This window comes from Erpetoichthys calabaricus, chromosome 11 (genome assembly GCF_900747795.2).
Source record: "Erpetoichthys calabaricus chromosome 11, fErpCal1.3, whole genome shotgun sequence".
Classification (NCBI taxonomy): Eukaryota; Metazoa; Chordata; class Cladistia; order Polypteriformes; family Polypteridae; genus Erpetoichthys; species Erpetoichthys calabaricus.
The window spans coordinates 122,553,641-122,568,328 of NC_041404.2; the positions used below are offsets into that span (position 1 = coordinate 122,553,641).

Below are 14,688 nucleotides of genomic sequence, written 5' to 3' on the forward strand. Positions count from 1 at the left end.
TAACCCACTGGCCGTTTACTGCTTACCTTTGTACTATTGTAGTTACTCACTTGAACTACAGTACTTAAATTACAACAAAAACTTGAAATTGGGGATGTTTTAAAACTTTTAAAACTTTTCACGAGTGCTGTATATTGTTTGTGTTTATATATATAATATATATATATATATATATATATATATATATATATATATATATATATATATATATATATATATATATATACTTTGTTAGCCAAGTTAACAATCACTGGTTGAAGCTAATGACATGCTCAGCTCACCTCTTAGCTATACTATATTTCCAATTGAGAAAGAATAAGACTAATATCCTCGGGTTTTTCTGAGCTTAAATAGACAAGTATTTAATGACTGTGGAGGGCAAATTGTCAGCCTTACGTTTCACAAAAGCATTATTTTTTTATGCTTGCCAGTTGTCTTTCTCTTCAGCAAGGCTTTTAGGTAGATATTTATTATTGCCATTAGCCTGATACGTCTTTTACTAAACAAGCAGATGACTTTTCACTTACATATTCCATTTGTTTTGTGGTTTGGTACACATTTAAAATGTAGCAACTCTGTTTTACAACATTGTTTTTAGAAGATACTGTCATTTTGTCGCTATCTGACAATTAGTTACTCAGCACATACAGATGATTTTAATGCTGAATGAGATAATAATTTACATTTGAAAATTGTGGATACAGATCTTTCTTTAACAGTCAGTCATTGTGGTGATCTGTTTTGTTGTGACTACTGATAAAATTGCAAATGCATGTTGCTGAAATTGGGTTTATCTAAAGGGTTACTAGATTATCTTTCTGTAAGGTTCTCAGCAATTCAAATGCGCCATATAGAATTTTTCAGCTGATCAAGTAGAACCTGTGTAAAATACTTTATGTAGTTTACACTAGATTTTTCATGTTCATGACTAAACAAGCAGACATCAGACCACATCCCCAACAGATTACATTTCTTAGCTAGTAATGAATGTTTATTGGTGTGCCTACACACATATATTATAATATCTTTTTAATAGTTACATTATTTTGCATAAAGAATGTTGAATGAATGTGTTATTGTATACCATGCGCCAGTTATATTTTCATGTAAATCTTTTAAAAAGAAGAGTTGTGAACCTACTTTGAAGCATTGTTGATTTTGTGCTTCTCGTAGCAAAGCCTCAAGGCCTGGGAGTAGTGTTGGAAATACACAAAGATGTAAAAAATCCAGAGGAGGACCTGTTGAAAGAAAAATTTGATTTTTTTGACTGTATAATTTGATATTTATACTGTTAAGCAGCCTGTGTTTAAAACTCAGGTATTAGATAAAGACTGTAAGAAACTATTTATTTTATAATCATCTGTAATTAATTCTTTTCTGGCAGTATTTCCAAGTAGCTTCAAAACTGCATTATATTAAAAGTCCATGCTCACCCCATACCAAGGCAGTCACTGAACCTGCCAGTACTAGAAATGTCTTTGGATTTGTGATGTTAATTTGGGTAAAAAAAAAGTTACTTTGGGTAAAATTCTCCACTAAATAAATAAGTTCAATAGGTCAAATTGGAAGACACATGATTAGGATGGGTATATCTGTTTTAGTGATACTTTCAGGGAACATCTTTATATTTAGACAGAAACAAACAATTTGCCTCCACAGAATCATTACTTAGTATTCCCTTGGGCAGCATTAGATTTTAATTTACCACCAAGTAGATGTATGCATGAATTATGAACTAAAAATTAAGCCATTCATTGACTCACTTTAAAATATTGTAAATGAACCATGGGTTTGTTGAATCTAAAAATGATTCTTGATAATATTTGTTTTTTATCTTGCAGCTGGTAAACCACAGCAATATAGATACAAAGTTTACTGCTGTAGTTATTTTGTGTCCTTTGTGATCTTCTAAACTGCTTAATCCAGACAGAGTCAAGTTGTTTCCTAATACAAGACAAGTATTTGGTATGTACTTTTCTTTTATCTGGTCAGCTTCTAACCTAAGTAACTCTTCCAAGCCTCACAGAACACTGATGTCATGATGGTCAAGAATTTAGAAAGAAGGCAGGTAAATGTTTAAAATCTTACTTGCCAGATGTAAACTTGTAACTTGTGTGATGTGAGAACTCTGTTTATAAGTACCCTTTAAGAACAAAGTGTCGATAGTATGTACAGTGGTCTGTGAGATTTGATCAGACAATTGGTGAACTGTGTCCTACATCTCTACGTTCAAATTGGAACCTTAAGAGGCTATGAAAAGAAAAAGGCATCTTGTTTAAAAGAGTCTTTTCTTGATAATGGTAACCTGTTGTTTCTGAAAATGTTTGATTTTTTTTCTGTTTGCTTCCATCTTCTTAAATAATAATTCTTTGAATGTGAATACTAGCCATTATGGCTATTGCTATTCTCCTGAGGGTACAAACTATTTTATAATTTATTTCCTTCGCTATCTTTTGTAAGCTAAATTTGTCTAAAATATATAAAATAAAACAGCTGGTATGCCTGACTTCTGATTGTTGCCATAAATTAGTTTTTGAGATTTGTGTGCCAGAATAATACATATGGCTTACTAAGGTTGATGTCACACTGCCTTACTTTTCTCAAAACTTTAATTCATGTAATCAGTGAGTAAGTCTGAGAGTTTTCACAATGGTGTTTGCTATTGATTTTGTCCTCTTGGTCTGTAATCTCAATTGCACATGGCTGTGGTTTGCAGCTGAGTGTCATGTAATGAGAGTCATTATTTGTAACCAAATTAGAGGTTGTGATCCATAGATTAGTGGCTCACTGTCTAAAGGACTTGTGGGGTCATGTTGATGAGTTCAAAGTCCAACTTCAGTTTGAGGAACAAGATGATAGAGAATAACCTCACAGTTAATACACTGCTTCTTTGTAATAAAAGATTTAATGTGGTTGGGCATCTGGGGAGTATTTCCTCTGGTTTCCTCAAGCAGGGAGTGTTATTCTTATACGATATTAAATGGAGTGGTTTCCCTTTTTGTTTTTAACATCCTGTGGGTTGATACCTCACATCTCCAAATGGCTTGGTTTGAATGTTGGTGAAGGCTGCATATTCTATTAGTACATATTCTATCAGTATCTAGGTAGGTTTTTCTTCAGGTATTGTAGTTTTCCACACTTATTTAGCATTTAGTAGTTTAGTTTTCCTCCACCTCCCAGATATACTGCATGTATGTTAGGTTAATTTTGCCTAGCAAATGTGTACCAGGGGGCCCTGGTAGCTTTGCAATGAGTCCAGAGATAATTCCCATTTTGTGACTGATGTTATCAAAATAGTTTCCCACTACAGGCTGCATGCCATCCTAAAATTTGATTTAGTGGGCTCAGTATAAAAATGCATGAATGTATACATCTCTGGATTTCCTTTCCTTGTACTTTGCTATTAATTATTTTAATGTATATCTGAGTTATTAAAATTGCCATTGTATATAACGTTTCTTTCTAAACTTGTTTGATTTTATTATAAGGCTCTTTGCTGGAATTACTGCCCATGGTAGGCTTTCATAACATGCACCTAGAGCCCCTGTCTCTCTTTCCTTAAAGCATTCCATTCTCACCATTATATTCCTTAGTAAGATGTCATTCCACTCCCTTTTGAAGCCTGTTTAAATGATCTTTTTTGGAAAAGAGCAATCCTAATCATCTTTTCAATTATGTTTATCCTCTATTCAAATATTTGTCCACTTTTTTCAATCTGTACACTCTGTAAGATGTGTAACTGCTATAATACCTTATTTATGTGCAACTGTATACAGCTTTAATTCTTGTGTCAAAGTAATTATTAGTCTGTTAATGCTTCTATGCTTGCTTATTTGCAAATTTGTTAACATATATGGACTGTGTAATTTAATATGTTGCTGTTGAGACTAATGCCTATATTAATTGTTCTTGACTTGTCTCAGAATTTTGTATGTTTACAATACTACAGAAATTCAAAGACTTGCAGGGCGTATAAGCCATAAACAGTGTAAGAAATACATTTTGTTTTTTATTATTTGCCAAAAACACACTGCTGAAAACTAATTACTTATACAATCTGTCTGCCTCATTCTTCTGAAGGAAAAGCTTTTATTCAAACTGGGCAGTACTGATTATATTGATTACAATTTACTCTGTGTATTATATGAATTTTGTTCTATGGATGTGTTTTTCCATACTTACATGTCTGTAACTCAGAAGGCAGGTGAAAAGGTTCAGGTAGGTTCTCTGTTACATCATTGAGGTCAGGTTGCCCAGGTTCAGGTAGGTTCTCTGTTATATCATTGAGGAAAGGTTGCCCAGGTTCAGGTAAGTTCTCTGTTATATCATTGAGGAAAGGTTGCCCAGGTTCAGGTAAGTTCTCTGTTATATCATTGAGGAAAGGTTGCCCAGGTTCAGGTAAGTTCTCTGTTATATCATTGAGGAAGGGTTGCCCAGGTTCAGGTGGGTTCTCTGTTACATCATTGAGGAAAGGTTGCTCAGGTTCTGGTGGGTTCTCTGTTACTTCATTGAGGAAAGGTTGCCCAGGTTCAGGTGGGTTTTCTATTACATCATTGGGGAAAATTTGGTCAGGTTCAGAGAGTTTTTCTGTTACATCACTGAGAAAAGGTTGTGCAGGTTCAGAATCTGTATATGTACGTGTGTCCATTGGAATCTGAAAGTTTCAGAAAGAGAAGAATACATCATATACAGCAGAAATCCTTCAGTACATCCAGGAAAATATAGAGATTTTATTGGAAAACTGGAAGGCTACGTAAGGACCAGCAATGGGGTTAATACTGTACAGTATATGTAAAGCAGTACACTTTCAAAAGAAACCCAATAAGATTGTGAGCAGAGAGATTTAAATTGTTTTGTGAACAATTGTATTTTATCTGTTTAATTTTGTTCATGGGAGTTGCCTGACAGTACAAATCTCCTCCTCTTGGATATAACTAAGATATGGTGGTTAAGTCATATTACAGCTTCAGAACTAAACTGACTTATTAAATGGATAAATGGATGGGTGATTGTATGGATTCAACCCCAGCAATTAATATCTCTCCATTATAATAAAAAAATCTTGGGACCAGATGCGACTGTTTGAAGAGAATTTTTGGAATTAAGTCCCATGAGACGGTGACTTTTGCCATTAGATTCGTTCAAATCATGCCCTACTTACAACCATTTTCAAACAAGACCATGGTCATCTAACCTCCCAGTCATGTGAAAGCTTTTGGCATACACATTTCCTGCGCTCTCAGCTCTTATAAATTTTATCAGGACAATCATTTTATATGTTCTACATGACACGTCAATGACTAAGCAAAGAAGAAAGCAGCGCGTCAAAAACAAACCCAAATGCGTGGAGAGAAAAGAATGCAAAAAAAGAACAATAATAATCTATATGCAAATTCTGAAAATAAGGAAAGTAATAATCAGCCCGGACCAAGTGGAATTGAAAACCTCGCAGGTCCAATTGGGGTCAGAAATAAAAGAGAAAGAGTAAAAGACAAAGTAGAACTTCATAACGACATTCAAAAACGTTGGCGTGATACACATGCAGAGCAAGTTAAAGAATGTGAAATTAGTAAAATTTGAAAGTATCAAAAAAAAGATAGTAAAGATCGCATTAGCGCTAACAAATGGATATTATTACAGAGTGAAATAAGGGAAAATAATAATCATCTCGGGCCAGGTGGAACTGAAAACCTAGCAGGTCCAAGCGGGGTCGGAAATAAAAGACAAAGAGTAGAAGACAAAGTAGAACAAATTTTAACAGGCGACAAGAAAAGTAATGTAGTATATATTCCGAGAATAACTTGAGACACCAATGGAGATCTTGATATGCCATTCGTATTTAAATGTTTACAGTTTCCCTTTAGAATAGCTTTTGCTATGACAATTAACAAATCACAGGGACAAACATTCAAAAAAGTCGGTTTATTTATTAGAGAGAAAGAAATGATATTCACTCACAGGCAGTTATACGTTGCGTTGTCACAATGTAACTCCAAACATGGAATCAAAATTCAATGCAATCTTGAAGAAAAGTTCATTCCAAATATTGTCAATGTCAATTTATTTATATAGCACATTTAAAACAACATAGTAATGCTGTGGCCAAAGTGCTTTACAATAATAGAATAAAAGAAAAACAAAACAAATAAAATAAAACATAAATAGAAATAAAATATATGAACATAAAATAAAATACATAATAAATAGAAGTAATGTTATATACATAAAAAAATAGAAGTAATGTTATCACAAAGAGGAAACCATCAGTATTACTGAAGGTCACGGAATGCAAGTGAATAGAAATGAGTGTTTAATCTTGTTTTGAACAATTCAATTGTACACGAATCCTTCATATGATGAAGTAAAGAGTTCCACAGGCGAGGCGCAGCAGCTGCAAAAGCCCTGTCCCCCTTGGTTTTACACTTGGTACGAGGAACAACTAGAGACAGCTGACCAGAAGATCTAAGCACTCTAGATGGCTGATGTAAAACACATAGTTCAGATAAATAGGCAGGAGCAAGCCCATGACTTGGTACGAGGAACAACCAGAGACAGCTGACCAGAAGATCTAAGCACTCTAGATGGCTGATGTAAAACACATAGTTCAGATAAATAGGCAGGAGCAAGCCCATGTAAAAGATTTAAAAACTAGCAGCAAGATTTTAAAATCAATTTGAAAACTGACAGGCAGCCAGTGTAAAGTAGCTAAAATTGGAGAAACAGAGTCATACTTTCTTGCCCCAACCAGAAAGCGAGCAGCAGCATTTTGGACCAACTGTAACCTGTGTATCAGGGATTTGTTAATCGATATTAATTGATTATAAATAATTCTTTCTAGAATTTTAGTCAGAAATGGCAGTTGGGAAATTGTACGAAAATTGGCTAAAAATCCAGGATCTAATTCTAACTTTTTTAGACGGGGACGGACTGCAGCATGTTTAAAAACAAAAATATTGTTTTTACTGAAGTTTTAAAGTAAAAGTGAAAATAATGAATTTATAACAATTCCCATGAAAATAACAATCTCTTTAAATTGTATATCCGGTTAACCAAATCCGGGGGTTGGTGAGCGAAGCGAGTCAATATATATTTAAGTGAGTATAAGTGAAGTAGCTTGTGTGTAACTAAATTTTGGCACTCTGTGTTGGTTATAGTTTCTGGTGCTATTTTTCATTTGATATACATTGTGAATTCCCAAGGGGAAATTAATGTTTTGCATGACCTTTAAGCAATTTTCAGTTTAATTGTATTACTCAAGCGACCAACAAAGTAGGATTCCTTCTGGCAGTAATGGAATTTGAACCAGTAACCTTCCAGATACCAGAGTAGATCCTTAGCCACAGAGCCACCATTCCACCTACAATGTATACAGAGTTATATTCTATTCTTAGTTTCTTCCCTGTATGAGAATCCATTAAACAAGGCTTTCAATACAGTTTGTGTTTTGTCATCTGCAGGATATACAAGATTGATTTCAGCCACTACAATAACTAAAGTCATTACACCACTAGAAAATCCTTCCTTCACATTCTTAGTGTCTGTATTTTAAGTGCTTCTTCATTTTCCATCACCTTATTCTGTAAAATTCTATAGGATGTATCAACTTGTATGTCTATAGTTTATAGGACTATTAAGTAGTCAACAGGGAGAATGATAATTAGTCAGAAGATATCTAAGCATTTCATGACAATTTCTGAAACACAGACAAATAATCAACAAAATATACAATTGTTCAGTTTTTGTTTTTTATACAGTGGTATATCTTTGCTATTGTTCAATATGTAAGTTTATCCCACAAAGTGGTCAAAAAACAGTTGTCTACACTATTAACCATCATTTTCTTTGTTACATCATAACTTAAAGTAGAAAAAGTTCTTCCATGCTGTTTGTAGACATTTATGCAGAAGTTATTGAAATCTCACAAAAAAGCTTAATAAATCCCACCCTTGCAAATCCATTACCCAACCCTATATCCTAACACAGAGTCACGGGGGTCTGCTGAAGCCAATCCCAGCCAACACAGGAACAAATCCCGGGTAGGGCGCCAGCCCTCCGCAGGGCACACACACCCACCCAGCACACACTAGGGACAATTTAGGATTTCCAGTGCACCTAACCTGCATGTTTTTGGACTGTGGAACGAAACCAGAGCACCCGGAGGAAACCCACGAGGAGAACATGCAAACTCCACGCAGGAAGGACCCGGGAAGTGAACCCAGGTCTCCTAACTGCGAGGCAGCAGCGGTATCACTGCGGCGCCCACAAAAATGATAAATTTTGCTCATTTGTTTTTCAATCCTTCAGTTTCCTAGGAAGAACCCAGGGCACATCAGGTGCACAGTTGGAACAAACTCTATACAATGACAAACTCGCTTACATTCTCATATTAGGCCATTTGGGGGTCAGTAGTTAAAGCAATGTGTTTGAGAAGCAGAAGAGAAACTGAATACTTTCAGAAAACCACATGCATGAACAAACAGAGAATGTCCAGAGATTATCGTCAGGCTGGGAACTGAGCTTCTGTCCTTGTGTGCATGTTAAAAAACAACTATGGAACACAATATTAAGCAGCTAACCACACTGGGCCACTACATTGCTACTCCATATGTAGTAAAACATCCAGGATTTTCAAGAGTCCTTAGTTCACTTATTGTAATCGCCACATGATTTGTGAAAGTCAACATCTGAAAAGATTTTTCTGAAAGCAGCATGCGTAGCATAAGAGAATGAAAGCAGCATGCATAGCATAAGAGAATGGAAGTGTGTATTATAGTGATAATTTAAATGGAACTGTGAAGTGAACAACACAGTGGGTCTAGTAGTTATCACTTGTAAGGGAAGGGAACTGGGTTCTATACTCTGTTAAGTTTGTCACTTCTCTTTATATGAATGTGAACTTCGGAATAAAATACAGAGAATAACTTAATTGCCGCAACAAACTGACAATTTATTCGTGAATTTTGGTGCAAGGTTGGGTGGACATCCCCTCCTGATACCGCCTTTGCACCCAACGCCAGTATGATGGACGTTACCCAAATACAAACCCAATATGAAAAAGGGGGTTCATAAAATATCTAGACGGGTATATATTTAAGTAAACCCTTGATGTTTCTCTGCAATAATTCTGCTTTTAAAATCCACGATTAGAAGAAGTCGTGTTGCATTACGCAAACCCTTTTACTGCTTTTAGTAGACAGATCTCGACGCCGCTGCACTTGATATTTATGAAGTGACATAGCTGTGCAAAATCACTGCAAATTAATCCCACAAACGTACCGTCCGTCAAGAATGTGTTCCTCGGTCGTTGTCCTCGACTGAGACGCACTCTTCGTTGCCAAGGAAGTGACGGGATGTATTGCTAGGCGACCGCTAAAGCCGCTCATCTTGCAGCCGGATAGAGGAAGAACCCCTTACCCAGAAAATACTTCCGGGTGAACGAGTTTTTTTTTTTCTCCCCATTTATTTTAGTTAATATTTGCATGGTAAAATTGAAAAGGTGGGTGAAACGTTAGATAAGGAGTTATATGTGGATGAACATTGTAGGACTTAAATCGAATGATTATTACTATTGCGTTTTTATTGTTTTTTTTAATGTACTTTCAAGACACATAATGCATGTGTCAGCTGTAGCACATGTAAGGACCTTTGTTATCGTCAGTTTGGGGATGATATGTGTCTCTGAGCTTAGCTAGTAGGGCGCATGACACTCTCTGTACACGTACCTGTTTATTACTGTCCCTTGAATTTAAAAATATATTTTGGGAACTCTGCTTAATTTGTTTAGATTATGTTAGCAGAGTAAATGGGTCCATTCCTTTTGTCCTGGGCTCAAACGTGATCACTATGAATACCTGATTATAAGATGTGAACTGAGGCAATTTCTGTATGATAGCTGTTTATATGTTCATGGAAATAATCCTCCGGGTGAATTGCATGTTGAGCCAAAGCCACTGACGCGAGACTGTCTAGTACCAATTCCGATGTTAACAAGAAATCTCCGTTATGGGATTATTGCGGCCAATATAAGGATATCTGATAGGCAGCTAGCGTTCTTGTGCCTTAATGCTTAAAATGTGTGATGCTGCTTGTTTTGATTGCTGTTTTAGAGATTGGTCCCTGTGATCAGTTGGTGACATTATGTGTTTTTATTAGAATTAAAGGGATCGACCGTAGAGATCGCAGAAATATATAAATAAATACATATATATGCGTTATGTTTTACGGTTGCACGTTCTTTTTAATTGCTTGTTTGCTGTAATAATATTAACGATTTAGGTACAAATGTTCAATAAGTTAAATATTTTTTAACAGTTTATTGTATTTTTAAAATGCTATATAACTTTGAAGTTGGAAAAGAATGATGAGGTATCATTTTTTTATTTTTAAAGGAGGGGTGGTGCAGTCTATAGTTACAAAGGCACTGCAGTCCTCAGTCATACTGTGCTGGAAAGGAGACTCTGGACAATAATCTGGCATTGAAGCACAATAATGCAGCTTATGTCCTGAAAAATTCAACCAACTCTTTGTCCTTGCACAGGTTATATGAATCTGATGGTCACTTATGAATACAAACTCTTGGATACTTTGTGTGATGTGCTGCAAGTAGGTGATGCTCCTGGGCTAGTATTGTGCACCATTCACGATGTTTATTTAACTAGTTGCAATAACATCCACATAATGTTTTTAATTTTAAATCTGCTTAACTTGTAGGTATTATACCCTCCGTTTGTATTTTTTATGAAATGAATATCCATATGCCTCATTTGAAGTGTGTTGTCTGTTTATGTGAAATGTGAGTGAACACCTGTAGCACTGCTTTAAGGTTATCTCATTATCCTTATGGCCAGTTAGGGAGACCTGGTATGTCTGATGTGTATTGGAGGACTCCTACAACTTGAATCAAAGTTCCGACTTTAATTGAAATACTAGGCATTTGCCTTTTAGAGCCGTTGTGTGTGTACTTGTATTACATTCTGGGAGAAACTTTTTGCTTAAAGTGAGTATTAAATGTGCTTTTGCATTTGCACAGATTTTCAAGTGATGATGTGAGATTTTCAAAACCATCTGTGCATTGAGAATGCTTTCTTCCATCAGTCCTGTCTGCTTAATGCATACCCTTTAGGGGGATCTGCCCCCAATTTTATTCCTAACTATTTGAGAAAGATTCCATATCGTTTTAATTGTGAGCATGTACAGTATATGCCATTGGTAACAACTAGGCTGCTGTACCCATCGAAGCCAAGCACCATATGTGGTTGTATAACCAGAGACATTGGCAGCTGCTACATGTTTAAACTTTAATCTCTCTTGGGTTGGTTGACTTTCAGTACTGGGCACTTGAGCAACATAGTAATCCTTTGGAAGTCTGGTCCAGGCTGCCATTCATTAGCCTTGCTAAATAATATAACCAGGCTGTGCTGTTCTCTCTAGAACAGTCTTCTTGTCACATTAGAAAATTGTAAAGCCTTTTCAATGAGACTTATTGCTGAGTACATTACTGATGACTGTGACTTTTTTGGTTTTGGCAGATAACTCCTTGGTCACCTGTATTGGCTTTTCGCCATGGTTTCTATGTCATTTCTCTCGGCAATATCTCATGCTAATAGCTGCCCATTTTGCTAAAAACTTGGCTGTAGTGGGGAAGCAGTGTATGGACAGAAGTTGATGGTGTGGCAACAGTTGCAGGACAATGTTCAGTATCTGCTTTTACAGTGGCTGCATTCTGAGCCAAGGGTAGACTTGCAGACTATTTACCGGTTTTGCCAAGAGTCATAGTATATTGTTTTCTGAGTGGATATTTTCTGTGGGTAGAGCTGTTTATCATGTGTGTCAGCGTCACTTTGATTTTGTATGACTGTAAGGTTTACTTCCATTCTTTCACATGTGGACGGGCCTTGTCCTAAGTCTGTTGTTGCTTCACAAGATGAGCAAGGCATTTCTTGAAGCTGATCATAAGGTGAATTGTGTGCTCCAGACAGTAACAGGATATTTTTTGGGATAAAAGTGAAATATCTGAAAGTGTATTCTTGTGTTGTACATCTCTTGACATCTGTATGAAAGTACAGAAGGAGGTCCAGTGCATCTGGTTAGTGTATCAGGATAGAAATGACAGTAGCCTGTTCTTCTATCTGGAAAATGCCTGAATGACTGAGGGAGTCTGGGCAGTTTCTTCTTAATACACAGTAATGGGATTCTATATTGTAATGTGGACAATTACAATGATGCCTTTTCTTTTTTCCCCTATTAGATATATGTCTGCTGGAATTGCTGCAGTATAGATATACATGAAATATGAAAAACAACACCTACAAATCGCCATTATGTTATGTGACTAAAAGCCCATTTCATTCTATCACTGCAGTCTGGGATTTTACTCTGTGTATTTCCTATATTGTGGATGGCATGAAAAGAAGTGGGTTCATAGTTTAAGAAGTATTTTAAAAACTCATTTGATAGTCTAAGCTATATCATGTCCAACCCCCGTTCAGTGCTTCTATATATTCTGCTTTCAGTTTTATTGTGCAGCGTCTGAATTTCTAGAAGCCTATTAATACTTTGAAAACACACTCCTCAAATGTTTATTTTTCAAGATACACTTATAAAAAAAATCTCAGAACATATTCATCGTGTCTCATATTTCATCATACATGTCTGAGAGTTTTCAGGTATGAAACAGGAGTGAGAAAAAGAATTGTAATATTCTTTTTGCAAATGTATGATTTGATTCATAAAGTGTATCACTGTGACTTACACTTTATCAGTTGCCAGCTTTTTGGCCAGACAGTACCTATCGGTTAGACCTGAAGGTCATGCTTTTGACGTTGCAGAAAAAGCCTCCATCTTTAAATTCACAGTTTCCACCCGTGGGTCCTAGGGCTGTCACATTGATAGGCACAAATAACATTTGGTCCACAGCTTTGTGCAGCTGCCTGTACTACTGAGTTCTTAAAAATGGCCAATTCAGACTTTGTCTCTGGCCTCTCCTGAGAGGCAAGAGAAGTTCTACTACAGATGACAGTTGAAGTTTCACCAAACAGACACAGTGGCAGGGCTTAAGTGTAACATTGCCACTCAAAGTATCCAAGTCACATAGGTTCTTAACAGTTATAAGACATTTTAAAAGTATATCTCTCACTTTGTTTTCTTCATCATTTTGGAGGATTTTTTTTCTTATGTAGGAAACTATCAACTAAATTTACATTGACAAGTTTGTATTATTTTTTTCGTCTCCAGATGGTTTATGAAGAAAAGCAGGAATCAGTTAAAGAAAATGGATTTAAAAAGAAAAGAAAGAAACACAAAACTGATGAAAGCAAAGTAAAACACAAAAAGCGTAAGACCAGCAGTTGTGGTGATGATGATAAGGAGGAGGAAATGTTACACCATGAAATTAAAAAAAAGAAAAAGAAGGCAAAACACAGAGATGGGGATCCAAATTTGCTTAATGATAGTGAACACGATACAAGAAAAAGAAAAACCACTAAGCTGGATGAGAGTAAGGAGATACCAATAGGATCTAGGGATAAGGATGAAAGTGAGAAGTTGAAAAAGAAAAAGAACAAGCAAAAAACATGCAAAACAACTAGCCAAGAGAAAACACTTTCACCACAGTTGCCTGAAGAATACAGAGAAGTAGTAAAGGTTAAATCAAAAAGCAAAAAAAAGAGAGAACTATTTAAATCTGAAACAAGTGGAGAGTTGTACTGCACTGAACAAAAAAGAGAAGATATTGGAGAGCACTTCAGTGTGGAAGATAATAAAGCAGATGTGAAGAAGAAAAAAAAGTCAAAAAAAACAGAACTTGCAGAGTGAGGGAGAAACAAAAAAAATTATACTTGATCCACAGGAGCAGAGTGTGGAATATATGAAAAAAGTGGAGAGCTTGGATAAAAAGCCCCATCATAAGAAGAAAAGAAAAACTTTTGATAATGATGTGGGGTTAAAATCAGAAGAGAAGGTAGAAGAAGAACATAAGGTAAAAAAGAAAAAAAAACGTAGCAAAGAGAAGCTAGAATTTCATTGGAGTGAATTACACATTAATAATAACGAGACAAAGACCCCTGATAAACTTGACTCAAAAGAAGGGAAAAGGGAAATCCGGAAAACAGAAGAAAGTCAAAGTTAAAGTTGAAGAGGACTTCGAAAATGATGTAAGTTTATTTTTCATTTTATTTTCTAGCCCAAATCCTGAGTATTGGCAGAGATGAAACAATTTTTCTTTCATTTAAAGGATAAGTTCACTATTTTTCAAGTCAAAGTTGTTTGTTCACATATATGGCATATATATTTTTGCCACAAAAAAATGTGTTCTAAAGTTCAACTTTTCCTGTAAATCTAAGAAAAAAATACATAGCCTGTCCTGGCATTTTACAATGGAAGTCATATGGCACAGGGCTCGTGAAATCCTGCTAAATATGTCTGTTTTTTCAAGATGAAAAACATTATTAAGTATTGATCCGTGTCTTGAGTTTACATAGGCATTTTAAAATAATGTGTAATTTTTGAATAAAAAACAAACACCAGTATTATAAGATTCAACCAGTACAGGCTATGTATGTTTTTAAAATTCATTTTTTGATGAGGAAGTATTTTTCTTTTCACAATAAATTTACTTAAGTTAAAGGTTGGATTTCTCTCTTTTTTGTGTGTGAGATTAACATAATTCACCAAAGGTGATTTAAAAAAAAA

At 35.5% G+C, this 14,688-nt stretch overlaps 2 protein-coding genes across 20 annotated transcripts in view; one reads left to right on the forward strand and one right to left on the reverse strand.

Annotated features, from left to right (window-relative positions):
• Nucleotides 1–9,388, reverse strand: part of iqck (IQ motif containing K) — an 80,601-nt gene extending 71,213 nt beyond the window's left edge. For 4 of the 18 annotated variants that reach the window (XM_051934091.1, XM_051934090.1, XM_028813769.2 and 1 more), the window contains exons 1-3: nucleotides 9,277–9,385; nucleotides 4,183–4,654; nucleotides 1,141–1,238 (exon numbers count right to left, since the gene is read on the reverse strand). In XM_051934091.1, the coding sequence (XP_051790051.1) occupies nucleotides 1,141–1,238; nucleotides 4,183–4,648 (564 nt within the window). In that variant the 5' untranslated portion in view covers nucleotides 4,649–4,654; nucleotides 9,277–9,385. Of the gene's footprint in view, nucleotides 1–1,140; nucleotides 1,239–4,182; nucleotides 4,655–9,276 lie in introns of all 18 variants that reach the window. The other 14 variants (XM_051934087.1, XM_051934085.1, XM_051934098.1 and 11 more) reach the window with 13 other exon arrangements.
• Nucleotides 2,249–13,969, forward strand: LOC114660833 (uncharacterized protein DDB_G0283697-like). Of its 2 annotated transcripts, none has more exons than XM_028813768.2 (2): nucleotides 2,249–2,322; nucleotides 13,234–13,969. In XM_028813768.2, exon 2 carries the CDS (start codon nucleotides 13,234–13,236, stop codon nucleotides 13,810–13,812), a length of 579 nt encoding a protein of 192 aa, XP_028669601.2. In that variant the 5' UTR covers nucleotides 2,249–2,322; the 3' UTR covers nucleotides 13,813–13,969. The 2 variants fall into 2 exon arrangements, with proteins under 2 accessions (XP_028669601.2, XP_028669600.2); XM_028813767.2 differs by lacking the exon at nucleotides 2,249–2,322 and adding an exon at nucleotides 9,393–9,496.
• The last annotated feature ends 719 nt before the right edge of the window (nucleotides 13,970–14,688 follow it).

Bases quoted from the DNA above. Each gene is read 5' to 3' on its own strand.
- LOC114660833 (XM_028813768.2), top strand. From the start codon at position 13,234: ATGGTTTATGAAGAAAAGCAGGAATCAGTTAAAGAAAATGGATTTAAA.